Here is a 21,289-nt window from a genome sequence, read left to right as displayed (position 1 = left end):
TATAGGACAAGCCACACACATGCAGACTGTGCTTTTTCCACTTTTTAAACAGGGCAGAGCTTGTGCACTTCAGTCACTAAATATTCACTCAGAAAAAATGGAGGGCTTTTGATAGGAGCAAAGGCCAGAGTACAGAATCAGGTAGCCTTCGAGGAAGGAATAGCAGCCTAAAAAAAACATTAACAATTTATATATCCAATGCATCTGTCAGATAAAGCGAACATTTTTATCACAATCATAACCGCTGGGGGTGGAGTTTAAGGCCCATCAACTCATTGGCTGAGGTGAAAAGAATCTAAACAATGCAGATGGTCTACTGTTGTCAGGATATTGTATTCATTAAGCAGGAATTCCCTCAGCAGGGTGAGAATCCAAAAACTAACCAGTCCAATTTTGCAGGATGTGGCAAAAGTAACGATCTGATCGAGAATGTGCAATGTATGTTTTCTTTGCAAGTCATTTTTTTAAATTCCTACATAGTACGGTACAAGGATTGTAAGGTCACCAACAAAATCAAACCCGGTTTAAATAACGGACACAAACAATCACCTCAAAAGTTTTAAGGAAATATGTTTGACAAACATCCACGCTCACTTTCACACACATACAATTTACTTAATGTGTTCTACTATTTTAAGAGAACAAAGATACACCGATTGTAATCCCTTATTATTCATATTTTCAGTGCACAATACAAAAAATAAGACTATTTCTAAGTGCTAGCAGTTTTTAATTTAAGAAAAAAAAAAAAACACATAAATGGAAAGCAAGTGTCTCAGAATCCTGGAATTTAGTCAAAGTGGGAATAAACTAGAAGAAAACAAGTTACTTACCTGTAACTGTAGTTCTCCAGTATTGGAAGCTTTCATAGATTCACATACCTGAATCATTTCCCCGTCGTTGAGACGGGAGTCTCCGGTGTATATAAAAAAGCAATGGTTAGCAGTATAGCTAACTGAATAAAGGCCTAGGCCCATTTCCCTTTTGTAATGGTCTTATGGCTGGAGTAAAAAAAAAGGACATAAAAAAACTACAAAGTGTCCAACATGCAGCGGCCCGTTTGGTATTAAATCTGCCCAGGAAATCATCGGCCTCTGCGGCACTTAGAAAACTACATCGGCTTCCCCTGCACAGAAGGATTCTCTCCAAAATCTTGTTGACCTCTTTCAGAGCGCTAAATAATATCGGCGATACTCCCGCTACTGCCCCACAAGAGCCCTGATATCTGCAGGCAGCAACTTAGCCAATATTCCCTCCTTTCACTACAAAACTAAAGGGGGAAAAACCCTCAGCGTCCTGGCTTCTAGGGCATGGAATGGGATGCCAAAGGAGCTAAGGCTACTTGATCGAGAAGTTATTTTTCGTAACCAACTTAAAACTTGGCTCTTTGACTTGTCAGACGCTTATGTACTGGCTGCCATATAGACCTCACGCCTGTTGATTTCCACCCTCCACAGTGCCAGGATGCTCCTTTGGGAGCGACAGTTCGCGCTCTATAAATTCCAAATTAACATTAACATTAACAACCCATAACCTTTGTTATGTAAAAAAGGACCAAACTTTTCTCTTAGCCAATCAGAGCCACTCACCCTCTAGAACCCTCCTGAGAGAACCTTTTGCCCATCAGAATAGCGAGCAGTAAATTAGAGCACATTTTGTTTTTTGTGACCTGCTTTTCACAAATAGGCAACACCTGATACTTGCACATAGTAGTAACTGTATCAAAATACACAGACATATCGCCCATAATTGACATCTCCAATATCATACAACAATAAAATGTGCTTTTCTTACCAACCAAAGGAAGGAGGGATGAGAAAAGAGGTTCACCGTTATTGGCAAAGGTTCCTCAGCACCGCTTCTCCCACTGCTACATCACTTCTTGCATGAGCATCCAGGCACTAATGCCTGGTGAAGGTATGTATACTCCTCCAGTTAGCTGCTCTGCAAATGTCCTGAATAGAGACGCCTGAAAATAGAACAGTAGAGGTTGATACCGCTCTTGTGGAATGTGCACGAACACGTGCTGTCAATAGCTTCCCCGCCGCTTGATGACAGAATTGAATGGCATTTGAGATCCATCGTGCAATTCCCCGTTTGGATAACGGGAAACCTTTCCTGGGGGCACTAAAAGCCACAAACAATTGTGTAGATTTTCTGAAAGGTCTTGTCCTTTGCAAATAAAACTTCAGGCTACGCTGGACATCCAGAATGTGGAGAGTCCTCTCCGTCGCAAAAGATGGTTGAGGAAAGAATCTTTTCAGGGTTAATGGCTCATTTAAGTGGAAATCCGTTAGCACTTTCAGAATAAATCTCGGATTTGTTCTGAGCACCAATCTGTCCTCCCTGAATTGCAGAAAAAGGTTCTTGCGTCGTAAGGGCTTGTATTTCTCCCACCCTTCTGGCTGATGTTAGAGCTATTAATAGAGCCACCTTCCAGGATAGGAATTTTAGATCAGTTTTGTGAATTGGCTCAAATGGTGGTTTCATCAGTTGTGATAAGACAATGTTCAGTTGCCATAGAGGCAATGGAGGCCTGATGGGTGTATACAATCGAAACAACCTCTTCATGAAATGTTTCACAATTCTTTCCGACCAAAGAGATGGACCTGCTGAGTTTCTCCTGCATCTAGAAATCGCCGCCAAATGCACTTTGAGGCATTGGCTAATCGAGACTTTGCCAGCCTTAGTAAATTTGGGATGATTTAATGCATCCTCTGCGAGCAGAGGCGCAATTCGTTCTCCTGACACCAGAAGCAGAATCTTTTCCATTTCATCCTGTATGTCCTATTAGTGCTTTCAGCTCTTGCCTTTGCCAGGATTTCTCTGCATTCTGCCGTAATGTTCAAGCAATGAAATTCTCTGTAGTCAGGAGCCAGGCCGCTAATTGCAGTGATGTCGGGTCTGGATGCCGCACTTGTCCTTTCTCCATAGTCAATAGTGCTGGTATTGGGTGTAGACGTACAGGCTCGGTCTCTGATAAAAGGAGCAGCTCTGTGAACCAATGTTGCCTGGGCCACCAAGGGGCTATGAGTATCATCCTGCATGGTTCTTTTTTCATCTTCGTGAGAACTCGTGGCAGGAGAGGAATCGGCGGAAAGGCGTAGGCAAAGACGCCTGACCATGCCATCGAAAACGCATTCCCCCATGATCCCCTTTGGTGACGCCAGCTAGCAAAGAATTGACATTTCTTGTTCTGGGCTGTGGCAAACAGATCCACTGTTGGTATTCCCCACTTGGCAAAGATGGTCATCAGCGTGATCTGATCCAGCTCCCACTCGTGACAGGTCATTTCTTGCCTGCTGAGGGTGTCCGCTGTTGTGTTTTGATCTCCTGGAAGATGTATGGCTTTCAGAGTCACTTTGTGATCTATCGCCTATTTCCAAATTTCTGAGCTTCTTTTGACAAAGAGAGAGATCTTGTGCCCCCCTGTTTGTTTATGTAGTGCATTGCCGTTGTGTTGTCTGTCTGCATTAACACTGATCTGCCTTCTATTCTTGGCAGGAAGGCCAACAATGCCAATCCTATTGTCCTCAATTCCAATAGGTTTATGTGAAGGTGTTGTTCCTGTTTGTTCCATCGGCCGCTGACTTGCAACTCTTGGAGGACTGCTCCCCATCCTTCGAGAGAGGCATCCATGGTAACTACTAACGGAACCACTGGTTAGGTCAGGAAGGACAGACCCATCGAGATATTGTTCCTGCGAGTCCACCACTTTACCGCTTGCAACATTGGTTGCGTGACTTTGATCTTGTCCTCGAAGGATCCCTTTGCTTGGCACCACTGAAGGTCTAACTCTTCTTGTAACAGCCGTATTCTTAAACGACATAGAGGAATGAGTGGTATGCATGAAGACATCGTCCCCAGAAGCGATTTGTATTTTCGGACTGAAAGACCTTCTTCTGCTGAATTCTTTGGCTAGAGATACTAGTCCCAATTGCCTCTCTATGGATGGGAATGCCTTGTTTTGTGATGTATCTAGGATTGCACCTAGAAACTGGATCGTTCTGGATGGCTGCAGAGATGATTTTTCCACATTTACGGTCAGGCCCAGATCCGCAAACAACTCCATGCACCGGAAGTCGAAGCGTGAGCTGCCTCCTGCGATGGTGCCTTTACCAACCAGTCGCCAAGGTATGGGAATATTTGGTGTTTTTGTCTTCTGAGATAGGCTGCAACTAGCGCCAGACATTTTGTAAATATTCTGGGTGCAGATTTGAGGCCGAATGGCAGCACTTTGAATTGGTAATGGTCTTTGGACACTGTAAAACGAAGGAACTTTCTGTGGGACGGATGGATGGGGATATGAAAGTATGCATCCTGTAAATCTAGGGAGGTCATCTAATCTCCTGGGTTTAAGAGCAGCAGAATATCTTGGAGGGTCAGCATTCTGAATGACTGTTTCTTGAGATAGGCATTTAGGGACCGTAGGTCCAAGATTGGATGCCACCTGAGAGCATCCTTTCTGATCAAGAAAAAACGAGAATAAAATCCTTGTCCTCTTTGGGAGTTTGACACCGGTTCTATTGCTCCCTTTCAGAGCATTGCCCGAATCTCCCGACACATCCGAGACAGGTGTCTTACTTCTTGATATGTAGGAGGCGTGGGAGGAGGGAAGTGGAGGAATTCCAGAGTATGTCCGAATTTTATTATGTGGAGGACCCATTTGTCCGATGTTATTTTCTGCCACTGTTGTAAATAATAAGTTACTCTTCCACCCAGGGGAAAATTTGACAGGGTAGGAGGATAGGAACCCAGAACTTGTAGGTTGTCATTGTCTTTTATTGTTATCTTTCCCAGACCGACCTCCTCGTCCTCTGGGAGTGGACTTAGATTAGCCTCCAGAATGCTTCTGGCCATATTGCTGACTAAAGGGCTGCGAAGAGGAAGAATAGGATGTGTATCTTCCTTGCTGGTAGCCAACTCTATACGAAGGTTGTTCTCTTCCACGGGCGCCTCGAAAGGGGACCTTCCGGTATTGTAACTTACCCAAGGCTTTCGCCGTATCAGTGTCCTTCTTAAAACTTTGAAGGGTCTCACCCACTAGATGTCCAAACAGATCTTTCCCATCAAAAGGTAGGTCCAGAATCTTATTTTGGGCCTCCGGTCTAAAGGCAGTGGCCCTAAACCAACCCTGGCACCTTAAAACTGCTGCTCCTCCTAGGGAACGAAAGGCTGTGGTGGTTATGTCCATAGCACAATCAATACCTTCAGCTGAAGTGCACTCCCCTTCCTGCAGAACGTTCTTCGCCTCCTGCTTGCTGTCTTCCGGAAGGAGGTCAACATATGGTGCTATATCGCACCACATCTGTCTGTCATATCTGCCCAGGATGGCAAGGGCATTGGCTGCTCTGACCAGGAGAGCTGACATAGAGGAGAATCGTTTACCTGCGTTGTCTAAACGCCTTCCCTCCCTGTCCGGAGGTGCAGAAATAGGTGCTGATGGGTTTTTTGACTTTTGTTGCGCTGCCTGTGAAATGGTAGAGTCCGGTTTAGGATGGCCCAGTAAACACGCCGGAGCGTCCGCAGGCACCTTATATTTTTTGTCCAGCCTCGCTAGTACCGGTGTAACCGTCGCTGTATTCGTCATCACTTGTAACCCTTCCATACGTGGTCAATGATTGGTATGGACCTGATAGATTTTTGATAGGGCTCTTTAAAGTCATAAAGAAAACATTCTGCTTGAGTTGTTTTCATCGGCAGCTAAAATCTCTTTGCAGCTCTTTCCATTAAGTTGTGGAATCCACCAATATCCACTGGTGGAGAATCTGCTGGTACTTGGGTGGGTGATGGTGGAGAGGGAAGTAGATAGTCATCCCACTCTTTCTGGGGCTCCGTTAACTCCCCTTCACGGTCCTCCTCATCTGTGATCACAGGATCCTGCTGCTGTTGGACCTGGTGTCTGCGGAGCAGTGTCTAGTAGGCTTTCCCTACTGCGGACTGGAGTGGCCGGAATAGAACGAGGACGTGAAGGTGGAACGTCCTGAAGGAGCACTGCTGGAGGAAACCTCTTCTTATAATCCGCCAACATGAATTGCAAATCCATCATCATTGAAGATGGCATTGCGACCATCTCTTCCTGAGGCTCTTGTAGGGAGAGGTGTGGCGCCGCGGCCAGGGCGACTGACGCTGGAATCTGGGGATCAGGGTTCGATCCCCAGCTCCGGCGGCAGGTTAGCCCAGCACCATGCGACTCTGGGCAATAGCTTGCTTAATCTTCCAGACGGCCCCCAGCGCCTAGAGACCCTAACGGGTGATTGTGCGCTATACAAATGTGGATTATTATTATTATTATTGTTGGTAGTGATGTAAGAGGCTGTGGTATTCTTCATACCCCTCTTCATCGTCATCTTCTTGACATTTTACGTGGAGTTCAGATGGGCTTCTGGCATCCCCGAAGGGTCCATTATCCTCCTCCTCATCAGACTCTTCCTCCTCCAAAAGGTGCGACGGGACCAGAGGAGTAATCTTACTCGGGGAAGTCACTGCTGGCATGATCATCTTCTGCTTTTCCGGAGTTTGTCTCGTCGACACTACCGTCAACGAAGCTGTTGTCATCGTCGACAGTGCAGTAGAACCATTCCTCGCCGACGACATAGTAATCGTCGTTGTCGACGATCCCGTTGTCATCACCGTCGACGACGATCCCGTCGTCGACATTGCCGTCGTCATCACCACCGTCGTCGTCGATGTTACCGGCGTCGACGCTGCTGTTGTCAACGCTCCGTTGACGCTCCCGTCGACGCTGACTCCAATACAATCAATGGTTGTTTCTTTACCTCCGTCGTTGCCGTAGACTATGACTTCTTCGTCGACGGCCTCGTCGACGATCCCGTCGATGTCGATTTTTTCACTTTCTCCTCAGGAATACTAAAGGATGGCTTCTTGAATGATGCTGGAGCCAAAGGTGGTGTCTTTGAAGGCTCAGAAGAGGCTCTTTTGAATTCTTTTTCTTTCAAAGTGTCCTTTGCTCTCCTTTGGTTTTGGCTGAGGAGATTTGAAAGGACTACGCCCTGAAGACCCTTGAGTGGTCTTTTTTAGGGCCATCTCAGGATGGTCCCCTGAGGAATGAGCCTGAGATCTTGATCTTTTTTGATATCTCCTGGACGAAGAGAAGGATTCCTGGACACTATCAACAGAAACCACCTCCTTTCTGGCTTTGATCTTCTGAAGCCAAATTAAAAGGCGTCCCTCACGATCACGAAGGGTCTTGCTAGAGAAAGTGCGACATACCTTGCAATCCTTTGCTTGGTGGTCCGGATAAAGACAGTAAATGCAGTCTTCATGTGGGTCATCAGTGTAGTCTCTTTTTAGAGCAGGTGGCACAGGCTCTAAAAAGACCCTTTTTCTCTTTTCCAGACATTCTCAAGGATGTAGATGAGAAATAAATTACCACATTCTCAAATCCACAAGAAACTGAAAGAAAATTAAGCTTCTACAAAGTTGGAAATCCAGAGTTGGAGCAGAGCTCAAAGGAGACTCCCTAGCACAACATGCCGGTAGAAAGGGGCATAAGGTTCTCTCAGGAGGGTTTTAGAGGGTGAGTGGCTCTGATTGGCTAAGGGAAAAGTTTGGTCCTTTTTTACATAACAAAGGTTATGGGTTGCAAAAGGGAAATGGGCCTAGGCCTTTATTCAGTTAGCTATACTGCTAACCATTGCTTTTTTATATACCGGAGACTCCCGTCTCGACGACGGGGAAATGATTCAGGTATGTGAATCTATGAAAGCTCCAATACTGGAGTAACAAGGATCTCAAGATTCTATGTTGACAAGTACTAGAGAGTACACCCTAAAAGGTGAGTTTCATTATTCTACATGTCAATAGCGTTTCCCTCATGATGTAAATACAATATGTGACAGTGAGTTCCTGAGGTAGCAATGTGGCTCTGAGTCTTACAAATGTACATTCTGCACAACTACAACACCATGATCATGATCGAAAGACTATTGAAAGAGCAACACACTACTGCACCATCACAATTGTATATACACAGCCTACACAATACATCTGCAATGTCAGATGAGACAACTTATCAAGCTAGGGTTGAAGTTTCCTAAGCAAACTTTCTCTTGGATGAAACACTGATGCAGAGCTCTTCTCCAAGAGTTCTCTGGGAGAGAGTTCTGCGTTGAATAAAGTACGTAAAACACATTGTCATGCTAACCCTTGCTGTGCTCTGCACTGAGGAGAAGAAGGACTGGGGAAAAGATGGGTGATCTCTGACATCGGCAGACTGCAAGTCAAACTGAAAGATACAAGCAAAAAAAGATTACTAAATACCCCATTAATACAACACAGTCACTAAGCAAGAGTACAGGTTGTTAAAATAAACAGGAGCACAGGTATGATGAGTTTCTAGCGAAGTGGACGATGCACTGCTAGTCGCCAACTACCATATGGCATGTGCTGAAATGTGTTTGAGGCTAACCTTTCTTCTGCCTGTGTAAGCCAAAGACTGACTGATGCATTCAGTCTTTCTTGTGGCACACAATAGCATTTTAGATTTCACTTATAATACTGTCCGACATTGGGATTTGCTGTACTTCTAGACTTACACGATGGACTTCGATCTCGCAGTGAGGACTGGGCATATGATATGGTGGGAGGCATATTCCACCAGCTGGGTCCACATACTAACACACAACTGTACTCATTACAGCTGACGTAACATGATGTCCTCATTTAGCGCATTAAGCAGGGAAGCTTTTAATTGGGGGGGGGGGGGGGGGGAGTGAGTATCGGCAATGGCTTACCGACACTTACACTGTTGCTACTAAAGCAACCTTTGGACCAATTCCATTCTAGCTGGGAACAAGTGACCTCTGTTTTGACCCGTGATTAAGCCAGACATTGGTTTTAGCCTGGATGAGATCCATGGACTCCATCCGGTTAACACAGACGGAATGTCAAGAATTTTAATACGAAGATTGAGTCCCAAACTAACTAGTAGAGAGTCCTGAAGATCATGCTGAGCTGACTCCAGTGGCTAACTCACATATTTTGATTCAACGACGACGTTTTGCTTTGCACAACATGTGAACATCCATGTATTCAATTAGCACCACACATCACCACCTTGACCGACTTATATAAGAGAAGTTATATGTAAATACAACTGAGTGATACTGAGGAAACTAAACTAGCCCTACTTATGTGTCTTCAACACACAGTAGATCCAGATTGCCACTGCCACAGATATCAGAGGAAGGTCCGAATTACACTATCTAGGAGTATTAAAGAAAAGACCAGCACTTCTATTGGAAAATAAACCTTGGGGACCACAGTTCTTTGTAATGCATACCCAGATTCCTTGATGTTATATTTTCAGCCCTGTTGGATTCTGCTTCTCATCTTCGAGGGAAGTAAAAATGTCCTGCTTTACTGAGGGTTTTTTGTAGAACTGGTGCTGTTGATCGTTTTGCTGTCCCGCTGCAAAGGTTTCTCTTTCATCTCCAAGCTTGTTTTACAGATTGGAGAATTCTCACAGAAACGGCCTGGTGTTTTAAGGCACTAATGGATTTGGCGGCATTGGTACCCTCCTTAATTTTGTCCCCAACATCTCAGAGACAATTGGGCCAAACATTCTCCATCAAACAGGATGGAGAACTACAGCAATGCATGGAGTCTGAGAATAACTGTGTTGATCTATCAACAGGATGTGTCTAGCATTACCCAATGCATGCATATGGTGTGTTGCGGCGCAATGCTGAAAAACTCCCTATATGCTGCTTACCCCTCTGTCTGGCGTCTATCTTCACTCCTGGCGGGATCCTGGGGATGACGACGAGTAGGAAATCAAAAGACTTCCTTCCTGCCAAGTGCAACACGAATCCAACCAATCCTAGAGCTGCTCCCCTGCTGATGAACATTTTGAGGCTAGGGGACTGTGACAGCAATCCTCTGGATGTTACACAGCACTGGGATTGCTGCTCTGCAGTGTGCATGTCAGGCTGGGTGTTAAAAGATAGCCAACCAATCAGACATCTGCAGTTCGGGGGCACCAGTCATCCTGCAATCCGCAGGAATCAGCCCTACCCTCACACTATGAAAGCATGAGCCTGTAGCAGACTATAATAAAATGGCATTGCGATTTTAATTTACATTTTTGTGTTTACCTGTGCGCTCGCAGCAGGAGGGCAACGCTCCTCTACCCTTTAGGAGGAACCATCATTGGCATAATCCCTACATTGGAAATGACCTTTCCATTGTGCACAATTTTGGCTGCCCTTATTCTCAATGTATCTGGAAAATATTGAAATAATTCTTCCATTTCCTCCCTTGCCATCTTTATCAGTGGGAGCAGCATCTCATGTAGCTTGCAATAATGATCTTTTGCAAGCAATGTGCACTACTAGCGAGTCTAGCTATGACATGACTCCGATATGCAGATGATTCTTTGGGCTGCCATATATTTTTCCCCAATAATTGAGTGATAACTTAGATTGTAACGGGGTCCTTGAAGTTGCCATAGATAGTTTTATAACAGTCCAACATTAGAAGGTACAGATTTGCACGTTCTGTGTGGGACAGAGCTTAGACCCCCACAGTCTTACTCTTCCTCCTCCATACTCATGGTGAAGCCATAACGCACCGCCACCGTCTCACTGACAGCATGGTATACTGTACTGTCTACCACAATGCATTAACATGGTATGTTTTCAAGTCCTCTTTATTAGTTTTGCCATACAACACTGTGCTCCGCTCTCATCCTTTAAGTCCTCATCTGAGATGGTGTCATACCCTGTGGGTGCAGGGGAAGGAGGTGTTGGCACTATGGTTGTCAAGGATTAGAATTTTTGGGGAATTGGAAACATTTTAATTTCCTCCAAATGTGTTTCCTCAAAAGTCAGTATACATTTTTACCCAACTGGCTAAGGTGAGTGGTTTTCTGGTGGCTGGGTGACACTGTGACCTTTTTTAGGGTCGATGTTAGTGTTACTCTGTTTAACATTTGGATGTGAGCTGTAATGGGATGTGTCCCAAATGTCTTTGGGAGGTTTCCTTGTTTTTATCGAAACAGATGCTTTTTCAACATTTTTGGGATTGAATAAAAGTACAATGCTCTTCTTTAAGTCGGTCTGGATCATTAAGTCTTGTAGTCACAATGGCCAGAACCTCAGGTCCAAAGCTCCATATGTGGATGACATCCCATATTGCGGTTGATCCTCGTTTTGAGGCATTATGGAGTTTCTAAATTGGTATTCAGAGTTCAGCCCTGCCCAGAGGAGCCTGATGACTGGGAACTTTTGGTTGAGTGTTGCCTGTGAAATTTGACCGTTTTAGGGTTTCACGCAGCCCAGTGAATCACCTTACCTACTCCCGACTAAGTCTGCCTCAAAAGGAGATGCATTCACCTTGTCAATGTCAACTATGAAGAAGGGGTGAACTTCTACTCTCCCACAGCCAAAACTTTGGTGCTATCCAGTCCTTTAAATGCCGCTCGAAAAGACACCACAAGCACTGTATTCTCTGTGGATGTAATGTTACTCTTGTTGCGGCCCCTGGTAAACAGAGGTTGCAAACTTGATGTACGCCTGACCCTTGGAACTAGAAGATACAAAATGGCCAACATTTAGAGGGTTTCTGCCATTACATGACATCTCTTTCAACATCTGCGTAGTCTCTAGTATTGGACATGAAGCATGCCAGACTCCTGGAAGCCCATAACATTGGTGAAGATAACCCCAGTATAAGCAGCATGAACAATTTTTAGCTCTGGATTTAGCTGAACTGACTCTGATCTAACAGCAGAAGCCAGAGATCATACTTCAAAACCCTGTAGACCTGTTTGATCCAGCAGAACGTGTCAGTACAGAAAACACAAAACCTGAATGCACTGCAACTGTGAATCCTCACACTGTGTCAAGAGTTGCAAAAATATGCTCACATGCATATGCCAACTGTGCAGAACCTTAGCAAAATCGCCTCAATTCTCACAGTGGACAGTTCCTCCTCAAGATTTTAAAGAAAAGGAACTCTTTCTAAACTTCAGAGAGCACTGAAGAATAAGGCATAGATTTTGTTCAGCCTCTGTTGTCGAGATTATATGAGGCCAGGACTCAAAACAAAGACGCTATCAATATTAGATCAGATTTTAAAGCATCCTGTGACATTCACAAGACACTGCCTTTCAGAAGAAATCAGTGACCGATTGATCCACACACATGGCTCCTTCCTATGAAATACACATTCTGCATCCCTGCTACTAGAGGAAAGACTTCCTAAAGAGGTCTGAAAATTCATATTCACTGAAGAAAATGCAATTATCATTAATTCAATGGCACATCCCTCTTGAAACTTTCATGCAAGTGTAGCTGGTTAAGCGGCTACTGACCAGGCCTAAATTCTCTGCCATGCAAAGTCAGGACACAAGAAGTGTTTTTCCTAATTATAGCTGATCATTCATGTTCACTGCAGTCCTGTGTTTCATGTGGTCCAGTTCAGAGAGGACTTGGCTTGGCAGATTGGGCTCGACTGTTCATGTTGGAGCAGGGTCAAAGCTGATTTGGCTGTTACTGGGTCTAGTCTGAGGTGGCGCTGGGGGCCTAATCACAATAGACTGGGATACGCTCCCAAGTAATGACCAGTGGCTGAGATTAATTCAAGCATTCCATCCACTACATTTTGTATACTTCTCTTAAAGCGACTGTGCTGCACCAGCAATCCCCAGTCTACCAACCAACAGGCTCACACAGGTCCAAGCTGCATTTCATGTTTTACAAATACAAGAAATTAATACAATCTGGCTGAATGACTGGGCTCAAAATCATGGCCTTGGCAGAAAGCATGCTAATAATCAAGGACAGAACTATGAGCTGTACGTCACCGCCCTATAAACAGGCACAGCCAGTGACGACTGATCTACAGTGGCTGGAACTAGGTAACTAACTAAAAGCAGCCTTTTGAGGGCTCTGCCCATTATTCACCAATGCTGAATGACGGCCTCTAAGAAGCAAAGTGAAATTCAAGCATGCTGTAGGCAAAAGATGACCATGCCTGGTACCCAAACATATGAGACAGACACCTTGCTTGTGTGCTCCCTAAACATTTGATGGAGTCTACACGGACTGCAGGGACCTCACGAAGTAAACATTAACAATTACATTTCATCACAAAACATTTTTCTTTCTTTAGACTATGTTCTTGGTTACTAAACTCGCGCCGTGTGCCTATTGTGTTTTGGATTTTGTTCGGCTTTCCCCGGTTCTACTGACCTGAAGAGAAATCGATTTAAGCCTTCCATCTTTAAGTGTCAAAATGGAGTCTGAGTTAATGATCTATAAAGAGCCGTTCAGTGCTCTGTTAAGTCTCACCACAACAAACCCTGGGAGCACCTGAAAAACACTCAAAAAAGCCACAGTCTTGAATCCCACTTCACCTCCAAAGTCTCAACTGCCAGTCCTCCTCACTAGGCCATGAGGATGGACCCCAGCCATTAACCAAGAAGTTGTCTCAAACAGCACTAACATTTAATTGAGGCTTCACATGTGGTTATAAAAGAAGAAACACTACAAGGCAAGTTTCACTTTAGCTGTAGCTCTTATGCATATTCTTCAGTTGTTTACCCGCAGCAGTTTGGAATAGTTGTACGATACGGGCACGAGTGTTTAGGCCCAAAAGAGAGAATACTATCAAAATAATGCATTGACCTAATTAAAAAACAAGAGTAGGTAAATGCAACACAGCTAACATCAAATTTCTGGATACAGTTCTATTCAGCGCCGACTCCCACAATGTTGCTGAAGGAAGGTATACCAAAGTAGGCCTCTAAAGGAAAATAGGTTTTTGTTGCAGTACTTTCCCCAACTTTTTGCCTGGTGCTAGACGCAACTTTGGCTGAAGTGTACTGGGTTTCTGCTAGCCAGGCCTGCAGTACCAGTGTTCTTTCCATAAAAATGTACAATTATTCCCCTAATTAGCAAAACCTTTAGCACCCCCTGTAAGTCCCTTGTAAATGGTACCCTGGTACCTAGGACTTGAGGTACTAAAGAGAGTCCCTAAGGGCTTCGGCACGAGAATTGTGCCACCCTAAGGGACCCCTCACCAAGCACATACAAGACTTCCATTGCAGTCTTCGTGTCTTGGTGCAGGCAAAGGTGAAAACAACAAGTAACACATCCCTCTGTGCCATGACCCTAACACTGCATGTAATATTTGTAAGTCACCCCTACAACAGGTCTAACACCCCTAAGGCAGGCTGCTTATTATATGTGAGGGCATACCTGCATGAGCAGATATGCCCCAGTGCTGGTAAATCCTATTACTACTAGTACAAGTGGCCATTTTAAACCATGTACTGGAAGCTGATGAAAACAAGTTCTCCAGCTACATGATGGCTTTACTGAAAATAGGGCTGTTTGGTACCAAACATCTTGTATTGGTAAAAGCATACTGATGTAAGCGCTAAATTTATCAATACAGGCACCCAGAGGGCACCTACGAGGTGCCCTCTGGAACCTTACCAGCCACTGGTGTGCTTGCTGACTGGATTTTGCCAGCCTGCCACCCACTGCTTGGGTAAGAGCCTTTGCCAGCAGGATGCCCAGAACAAAGGCATGTCCAGTAAGCGGGCGTAACACCCCCTCCCACAGGATGACCTGCCTCCTTGGGTTGGCAAGCTTCAAAGAAGCAGCCGCCTTTGGAATGCAAATCTGGCTTTTCTCACAGAAGAGGAAGCCACCTCCCTGGTCCAGAGCCTCCTTGACACATGGACAGGCATAAAAATGAGCTAGTCAAGTAGGCTTGACACCTCCAGGTTAGTACCACCCCTAAGGTGGGCTACTGTAGGATGAACACGATTTTTCAACGGTAGTCATCTTTGTGATGGCATACCTAGGTATTCAGGGAGAGGGTTATGCCCACAGAAAGTGGTCATATAGGGGCATAGTGATCCCAAGGGTCAGTAGTCCATTGTCTACTACCCTACACTCCCCTAAAACTCCTAAAGTCAGTATTTAGGGGAGCCCCTGGCACCAGAGAAGTAGATCATGATGACCCAAGAAAGAAACGAAGAGCTGAGAAATCAGAGAAGATAAAAGACAGCACCTGACTTAACTGAAGCCCAGCGGACCCGTCTGCTGTTCTCCATCTACTCTACACCAAAGACATTTCGTTCTGCAGCTGTGTGCCCCCAAAACCCTGTGAGGAAGACCTGCCTTAAACGAAGATCAAGACCTCCCGTGAACAGCAGACTTGTTCAGAAGAATCTCCTGAACCGCCAAACCAGACACTTGAAGCAACCACTGCACCACTTGCCTCCAGCCCGAGCTGAAGTGGGTCTACGGTGCCAACAAGGTTTCCCAGCTCTCCGGAGCCAGAGTCCATCGGGGGTTAACCCCTCCTGGGCTCCCTAACATAGCCTCCAGCCTCGGCACGCAGCACTCTCGACCACAAATGCTCCAGGAAGGTAAACCAGAGGCCTAAAGACACCTCTGCATTGACGCCCCTGGGCTTTGGAGAAGAGTATCAAAGGTGTCCCCCTGTATCTGAACAATTTTTCTCTGATGCCCGAAACATATATGAAGATACTTGCTATTTTTATAAATTGGTTTGGATCTCCTTCTTGAGTTGTGTTATAATTTATTAATCATTTTGTATATTTTGAAAATGTTTCACACTCCTGTGTTAATCTGAAGGCTGCTTGACCACACTTTCCCCTAAGAGAGCACTGTGGGACTTACTAAAAAGACCTGTCCACTAGTAAGGGAACCACTGGACTCTTTACAAGGTATATCAGACCATTGATGTATTTTTTAAGAGGCCAACTTCCTACAACCTCAGATTCATTGTAGGCCCCCATTAGCTCGGTCAGTCATGCCTAACAGAACCACTATCTTCATAAATGTAGTACCAAGATTAGGTAGGGTCTGGAATACAAAATAATCTACCCAAAGAAGGGAAGATGGGAACATTTTTGGCAATGAATGCCTTTGTGACAAAGACAAGCACTGTGTAATTCAATAGCTAATGAAGGAAAAGTTAATTGTGTCAAAAGGACCAAAGCAAAACAATCCCTGTGCTCTGATCCAAGCATTGTGACTCCAAACACAGATATCTCCGTGCCGGAGACCAGTTCAAGCCTACAAGGAATGTGGCTTATCCAGGAGAGAGAGGTCAGCCTTCACTCACATCCCACTCCAAGGGGAAGTCAGCCCATCTGAGGCATGTCTACACCCCATGTCTTGCAACACAATAAGAGTACCAGCAGCCAAATGGAAGGAAAACAATGCTCTATCCCATGATGCATTTGCAGTAAAGAAGAATACTCAATAGGGCACCAATTGACACAATTTCAATCATAATGTCAATGCAAATCAGGCACGAATTAAAATTTAGAAAAGATTTGAATGCCTTTAAATCTAAACATTCATGTTTATGGGTGCAACGGATATAGTCCTTACCTGTACAGAGATGGCATAAAACAAGAACAGAAACTTGTTAGACACAACCTTGTAGCACTGTAATGCTGCCATAGGTGAATGAATCTCACATAACCCTTTCCCATACAATTTACATCACTAGGTGTGAACAGATTAAGAAGTAGAAGAGGAGAATGAAGAGCTGCATCTAAATGAGTGCCTTGTCTGCATTCTTACAGCAGCCTATGTGACTCTCACATTACATATACTAGATGAAGTTAAAGGGTGCAGAGAGCACTACTTACTTGTCAAGGCAGGCGACACTGAGGCACTTTTCCTGGGGCTGAGCAGAGCTATTCGTGGTGATGCTGGACTCGTTCTCCTCCAGGATGGAGTCTATGAAAGTGGAGGGCGAAAGTGAAGATTCAACGACAGGTGAGTCCATGTGACAGACTTCCTCTATCTGGGGGCTCGGACTGAGGGGCTCTTCTTTTATGTGAACCACAGGACTCATCCTTACAAAAGAGAAGAAATCAGAAGCAAAAGATTGCTTTTAATCAGTCCAACAAACACAAAGAACAGAACAAAATGACACACAGGAGGACCACAAGAGTTACCAAGAGATTAGATATGTCAGAATGTTTTATCACTCACCAATATTTAGAGAACTAATGAAATGACAAACATCAGGCAATGGCTTCAGACATTCAGAAGACAACCATTTTGTTAACGTTTCACATCATTAAACACTGAACTTACAATATATGTGGGAAAAATAAAAGTCCAGGCCAACTTCAGTCATGCGTAGAAAGGGTCGGTCACCTGGGCAGGACCCCGACTTCACATGGACGAAGGCCAGGTCCGGCCTGGCAACCAACCCCCTCTATACACCTCTGGGGCAGCAGATTGGTATACCAGACTATCCATAAGGGCTTCAGCTTTGCTATCTATGATTATTGTGGGGTCTCCAAGTTCGATGACTGAAAATGATTCAAACATTATAAACATATGAACCATCCACTGCTGCAGAACTCTAACATTTTTATGTGTCATTTCTTCACTTTCAGAGACCACTTGTCAGCAGCAGTTTAATCATACATGAGGGCTCACCAAACTTAAGGGTATTTCCTTCAAGCAAAGACACATAATTGTTACAGGAATCTCTGAGTAAATTCTTCTACAGATATCATCCTGTCAGGGACAGTAAGACTAATGCAGTCTTCTGATTCTATTGTTCCAGTCCCCGGTCTGCAGATACCACTTAGATTGTAAAATTTCTGATACGGTCTTGTAAGGCATCTGGTGCCTTAGAAACAGCAAAATACAAGACGCCATAAAGAATAAACTGTCTAATGAAAGATGACAAATGTAGAGCACAACATTTCTACTTGAAGGACAGGAACCTCTCCTGCAATGAAGACAACTAATTTGCGTGTAAAGAGGTCTGAACCCAAGTACTGAATGCACTGTGTCTGGATTAAAGAGATTTGTTCACACCGACTCAGAGACCTATGTCATAGAGTAAATCCATCTTCATCTGTAAGTTGCCAAGAAGGTGTCTAAGACCCTATTGTTCACATCTGGAAAAACAAAATGTTCTCTTCATTGAAGGAAAGAAAAGGTGCTAGCACAGCTATACACTTCAAGAAGGGCCCGGGGCAGACTTCAGACTAAAACTGTTGACTCCGTAATAATTTGTCTTTTATACCTTTAAAGGATGGAAAATTCTGGGTTTTTTTCCAGACTGGAACTCAAATGTACTTTTCTGACACACATGCAGCTTCCTTGGTTAAGATCTTTTGATGCATTTATTCGGCATTTCAAAGTCTAAGGTACGGATGAACATCTTTTTGTTCTTTGAGTGTTTTTAAGCAGTTGAGAGCACTTTTCAGCAAAAGGATTCCAAGTTTTGGAGCCAGCCAGCCAGTCCAACACTTCAGAGATCAATCTGGGACGGTGTATCCAAATTCGAAAATTGCATGTCCTGTTTGTACAGTATTGCACACCCACTTATTTGTTTCGGTCTGCCATGCCAGAAGATGCTTCCTCCCACTGCTGCGCTCGTTGGTGGCGACAGACTGACTGAGACATTATTTGGGAGGGACTCTTACAGCAGAGGCTGTATGTACCGCTCCCTCAAAAATGTTTCTGGGCTGCAAAGAGTGTGGTTGCTGCCATTCCAGGGACCCTCTTTCCAAAAAGAGGGCATGAACAATCTGATGAAGTTTCCAACGTCCCTTGAACATGCCATTTAGAAATTCTTTTTTCTTTTCTATCCCTACATGGAGTGCCTGAAGCGATATCTAAAGGTGTGGGTGTAAGAAACATCTTCTGATGCAAGAGCAGCAGTGAAGTTCTTGGGATGAGGGTTGTGGAGGGTGTGATAAAGACAAGGTGGACATTGTTTTTCAGGATCTATAAACAACTGCGGGGATGCACTCAATCTTGAAAGGGAAATTCTAAGGGTCAGAGAAGTAGATGTAAAAAAATCTATCAATATCAAAGGATACCTTAATATCAACCCAGAATATTCAGAATACTCTACAACTCTATGCTTGGGTATGGAAATAGTGTGTCTAATGATTGATGCTGATCTATTTGAGCAGGGCAACTGTGTGACTCTTTCAACCCACCTGCTAAAGTGATGAAAGCACTGTTTACAAACAAGCTGGCAGAGAAGGGTGGACGTCTTGACCCACTTGGTTTGCAAACCTCGCTTTCTTAGCTCTTGGGAGAACCCATTCCTTAACTCTAGCCTCTTGACCGTCTCTCACACAAAGGCCACAGTCTTCAATAATGCAGGGGCAGAAGACAAACTACAGCAATATCAGGGTGTTTTCCCTAAACATCCCACAACCACAGGATGGGATCTCAAATTCACAAAGGCACAGTAAGTAACAGAAGGGTATAGAGAAAAACACACGAGAAAAAAAAATACACAATCACTCCCAGTGAAAGATACATTGGGCACCTAAGATACCAAGTGTAAGCAACAACAAAAACAAAAAAATAACAGAAGGGAAAAACACCGGTCAGTCAGCAGAAAGTGCTTAGAATGCTGTCCCACAGAGGAGAAAATCAAATTACCTCCATGACTATGATGGGCTAGCACAGAATCTCATATTGCTTAAGGGGCAAGGGCAGTGCTACACTGTTTTCATCTCCTTTTACTTTTAGAAAAATAATGGTGTTTACATCAAATGTACTATGGTACACTTGGCTGATGGCAAAGAGGACACAAAACATTGTCCTATGCAGGGATGTGGTCTTAAATTTAGGCCTAGGCAGAATTATCATTGCGCCGGAGTCATTTTGGCAAATCAGTGTTACTCTTTGATGTAGAATTACAGATAGTTACGGAATTAATCCTGTTTTGGGGAAAATCCTAAATCAATAGTTTGCTATTCAAGTTCTGTTACATTCAGCGCTATTTCTTTGCAAAAAATGCATCCTGGTGTCCATTCTGGACGCAACAGAGCATTTTTGCTCCAAGAAATGGCGCTAAACGCAAAATTACTCTTCTTGCGTCATTCAAGCATAATCTTGTGTAATTCCTAGGGAATGCCACGTAATTTCGTTACACTGAACTATGCGAGTTAAGCCCACCTCTACTTATGTTAACAAAATATATATATATATATATATATATATATATATATATATATATATATATATATATATATATATATATATATATATATATATATATATATATATATATATATATATATATATATATATATATATATATTCAGAGCTCCGCAGTCCCAAGGAACCAAAGAAACAGCACTCACAGCAGGCTAAACTTAATTATAAGTTTATTGCGCAAATTATAAATTATTTTTTTTTTGTTAGTTTTTTAGAACAAATATGCTCCCGGACTCCTCAAGCGGGTAGAATTATTTTACTATTTAAAGTCAGAGAGAATCCTTTTATACAGAAGATGTACTTTCGGATTGAAACCACTAGATGGCAGAAAAGCACATCTTGTGCATATATAAAATATTCACGGTGCAAACGGGTCACATCAACAGAATATTTGTAGAAGGTCATTTAAAATGAAAAGTCAAAAATACTTCTACAGCTCAAAATCAAACCCCGAACTCCAGGAAATATAGCAAATTGACCCATACTACTGATCACAAGAAAACCAAGGCGGAATTGTAACATTATCAGGGCGGCAGAGCTGCGCAAATGAAGGCGGGAACAGCCCAGACTATGGTCCTGTGACTATTGATGCCAGGAGCTGTATTTTCCATTAGTTTGCATTTCTTCTTTATGGACATGTGTTATGTTATGTTAGTTGCATTTTTACAGCGTGACTGTTACCCGGGGGTGTCCTGGCGCTAGTAGCCTACTCTTCTGAGATCAAGATTACAAGGGAGTTGTCGCACAAGTTACTTACCTTCGGTAACGATATATCTGTAAGAAACAGTGGTTAGAATTAGATTCCTTACTTCGGAATATCCCCAGGCATCAGACTGGATCCGGAAACTTTTGCGTAGCAGTACCCTTGCGCGTCGGTAGGTGTCGTCTGCAGCTCGGCATCCGTCGTCAGCGTCGTTGGCGCCGGGATGACATCGCCGGAGTACTTAGAAGCCGCACTCGCGCGCTGACGTCAGTTCTTATACACAGCTTTTCCGCGCCAGAAACGCAGAGCCATGATAAAAACCAACACTGGTGCCATGAAACTAGGGCCCTGAAAGGGGATGACCTTAACCCTAGATATCGGTTCGCAGAACGGGGAGGATGGGTGGGGCGGTAAGGAATCTAATACTAACTACTGTTTCTTACAGATATATCGTTACCGAAGGTAAGTAACTTGTGCATCTGAAAGAAACAGGTTAGTATTAGATTCCTTACCTTAGAATAGATACCCCAGCAATACCAACCCCGGTGGTGGGTCTGCGAACCAATGATCACACCAG

The 21,289-nt window shown here is 44.0% G+C and overlaps 1 protein-coding gene across 2 annotated transcripts in view; it reads right to left on the bottom strand.

The window, feature by feature from the left end:
- HSF1 (heat shock transcription factor 1) overlaps positions 1-21,289 on the bottom strand; it is a 491,085-nt gene that overhangs the window by 79,873 nt on the left and 389,923 nt on the right. Inside the window, exons 9-10 of one of the 2 annotated variants that reach the window (XM_078686503.1) lie at positions 16,667-16,876; positions 8,168-8,248 (exon numbers count right to left, since the gene is read on the bottom strand). In XM_078686503.1, coding sequence (XP_078542629.1) covers positions 8,168-8,248; positions 16,667-16,876 — 291 coding nt within the window. The remainder of the gene's footprint in view (positions 1-8,167; positions 8,249-16,666; positions 16,877-21,289) is intronic. The other variant, XM_078686504.1, reaches the window with a different exon arrangement.

This window comes from Lissotriton helveticus, chromosome 4_1 (assembly GCF_964261635.1).
Source record: "Lissotriton helveticus chromosome 4_1, aLisHel1.1, whole genome shotgun sequence".
NCBI classification, from domain to species: domain Eukaryota; kingdom Metazoa; phylum Chordata; class Amphibia; order Caudata; family Salamandridae; genus Lissotriton; species Lissotriton helveticus.
This window is presented reverse-complemented; position numbering and strand designations above follow the sequence as displayed.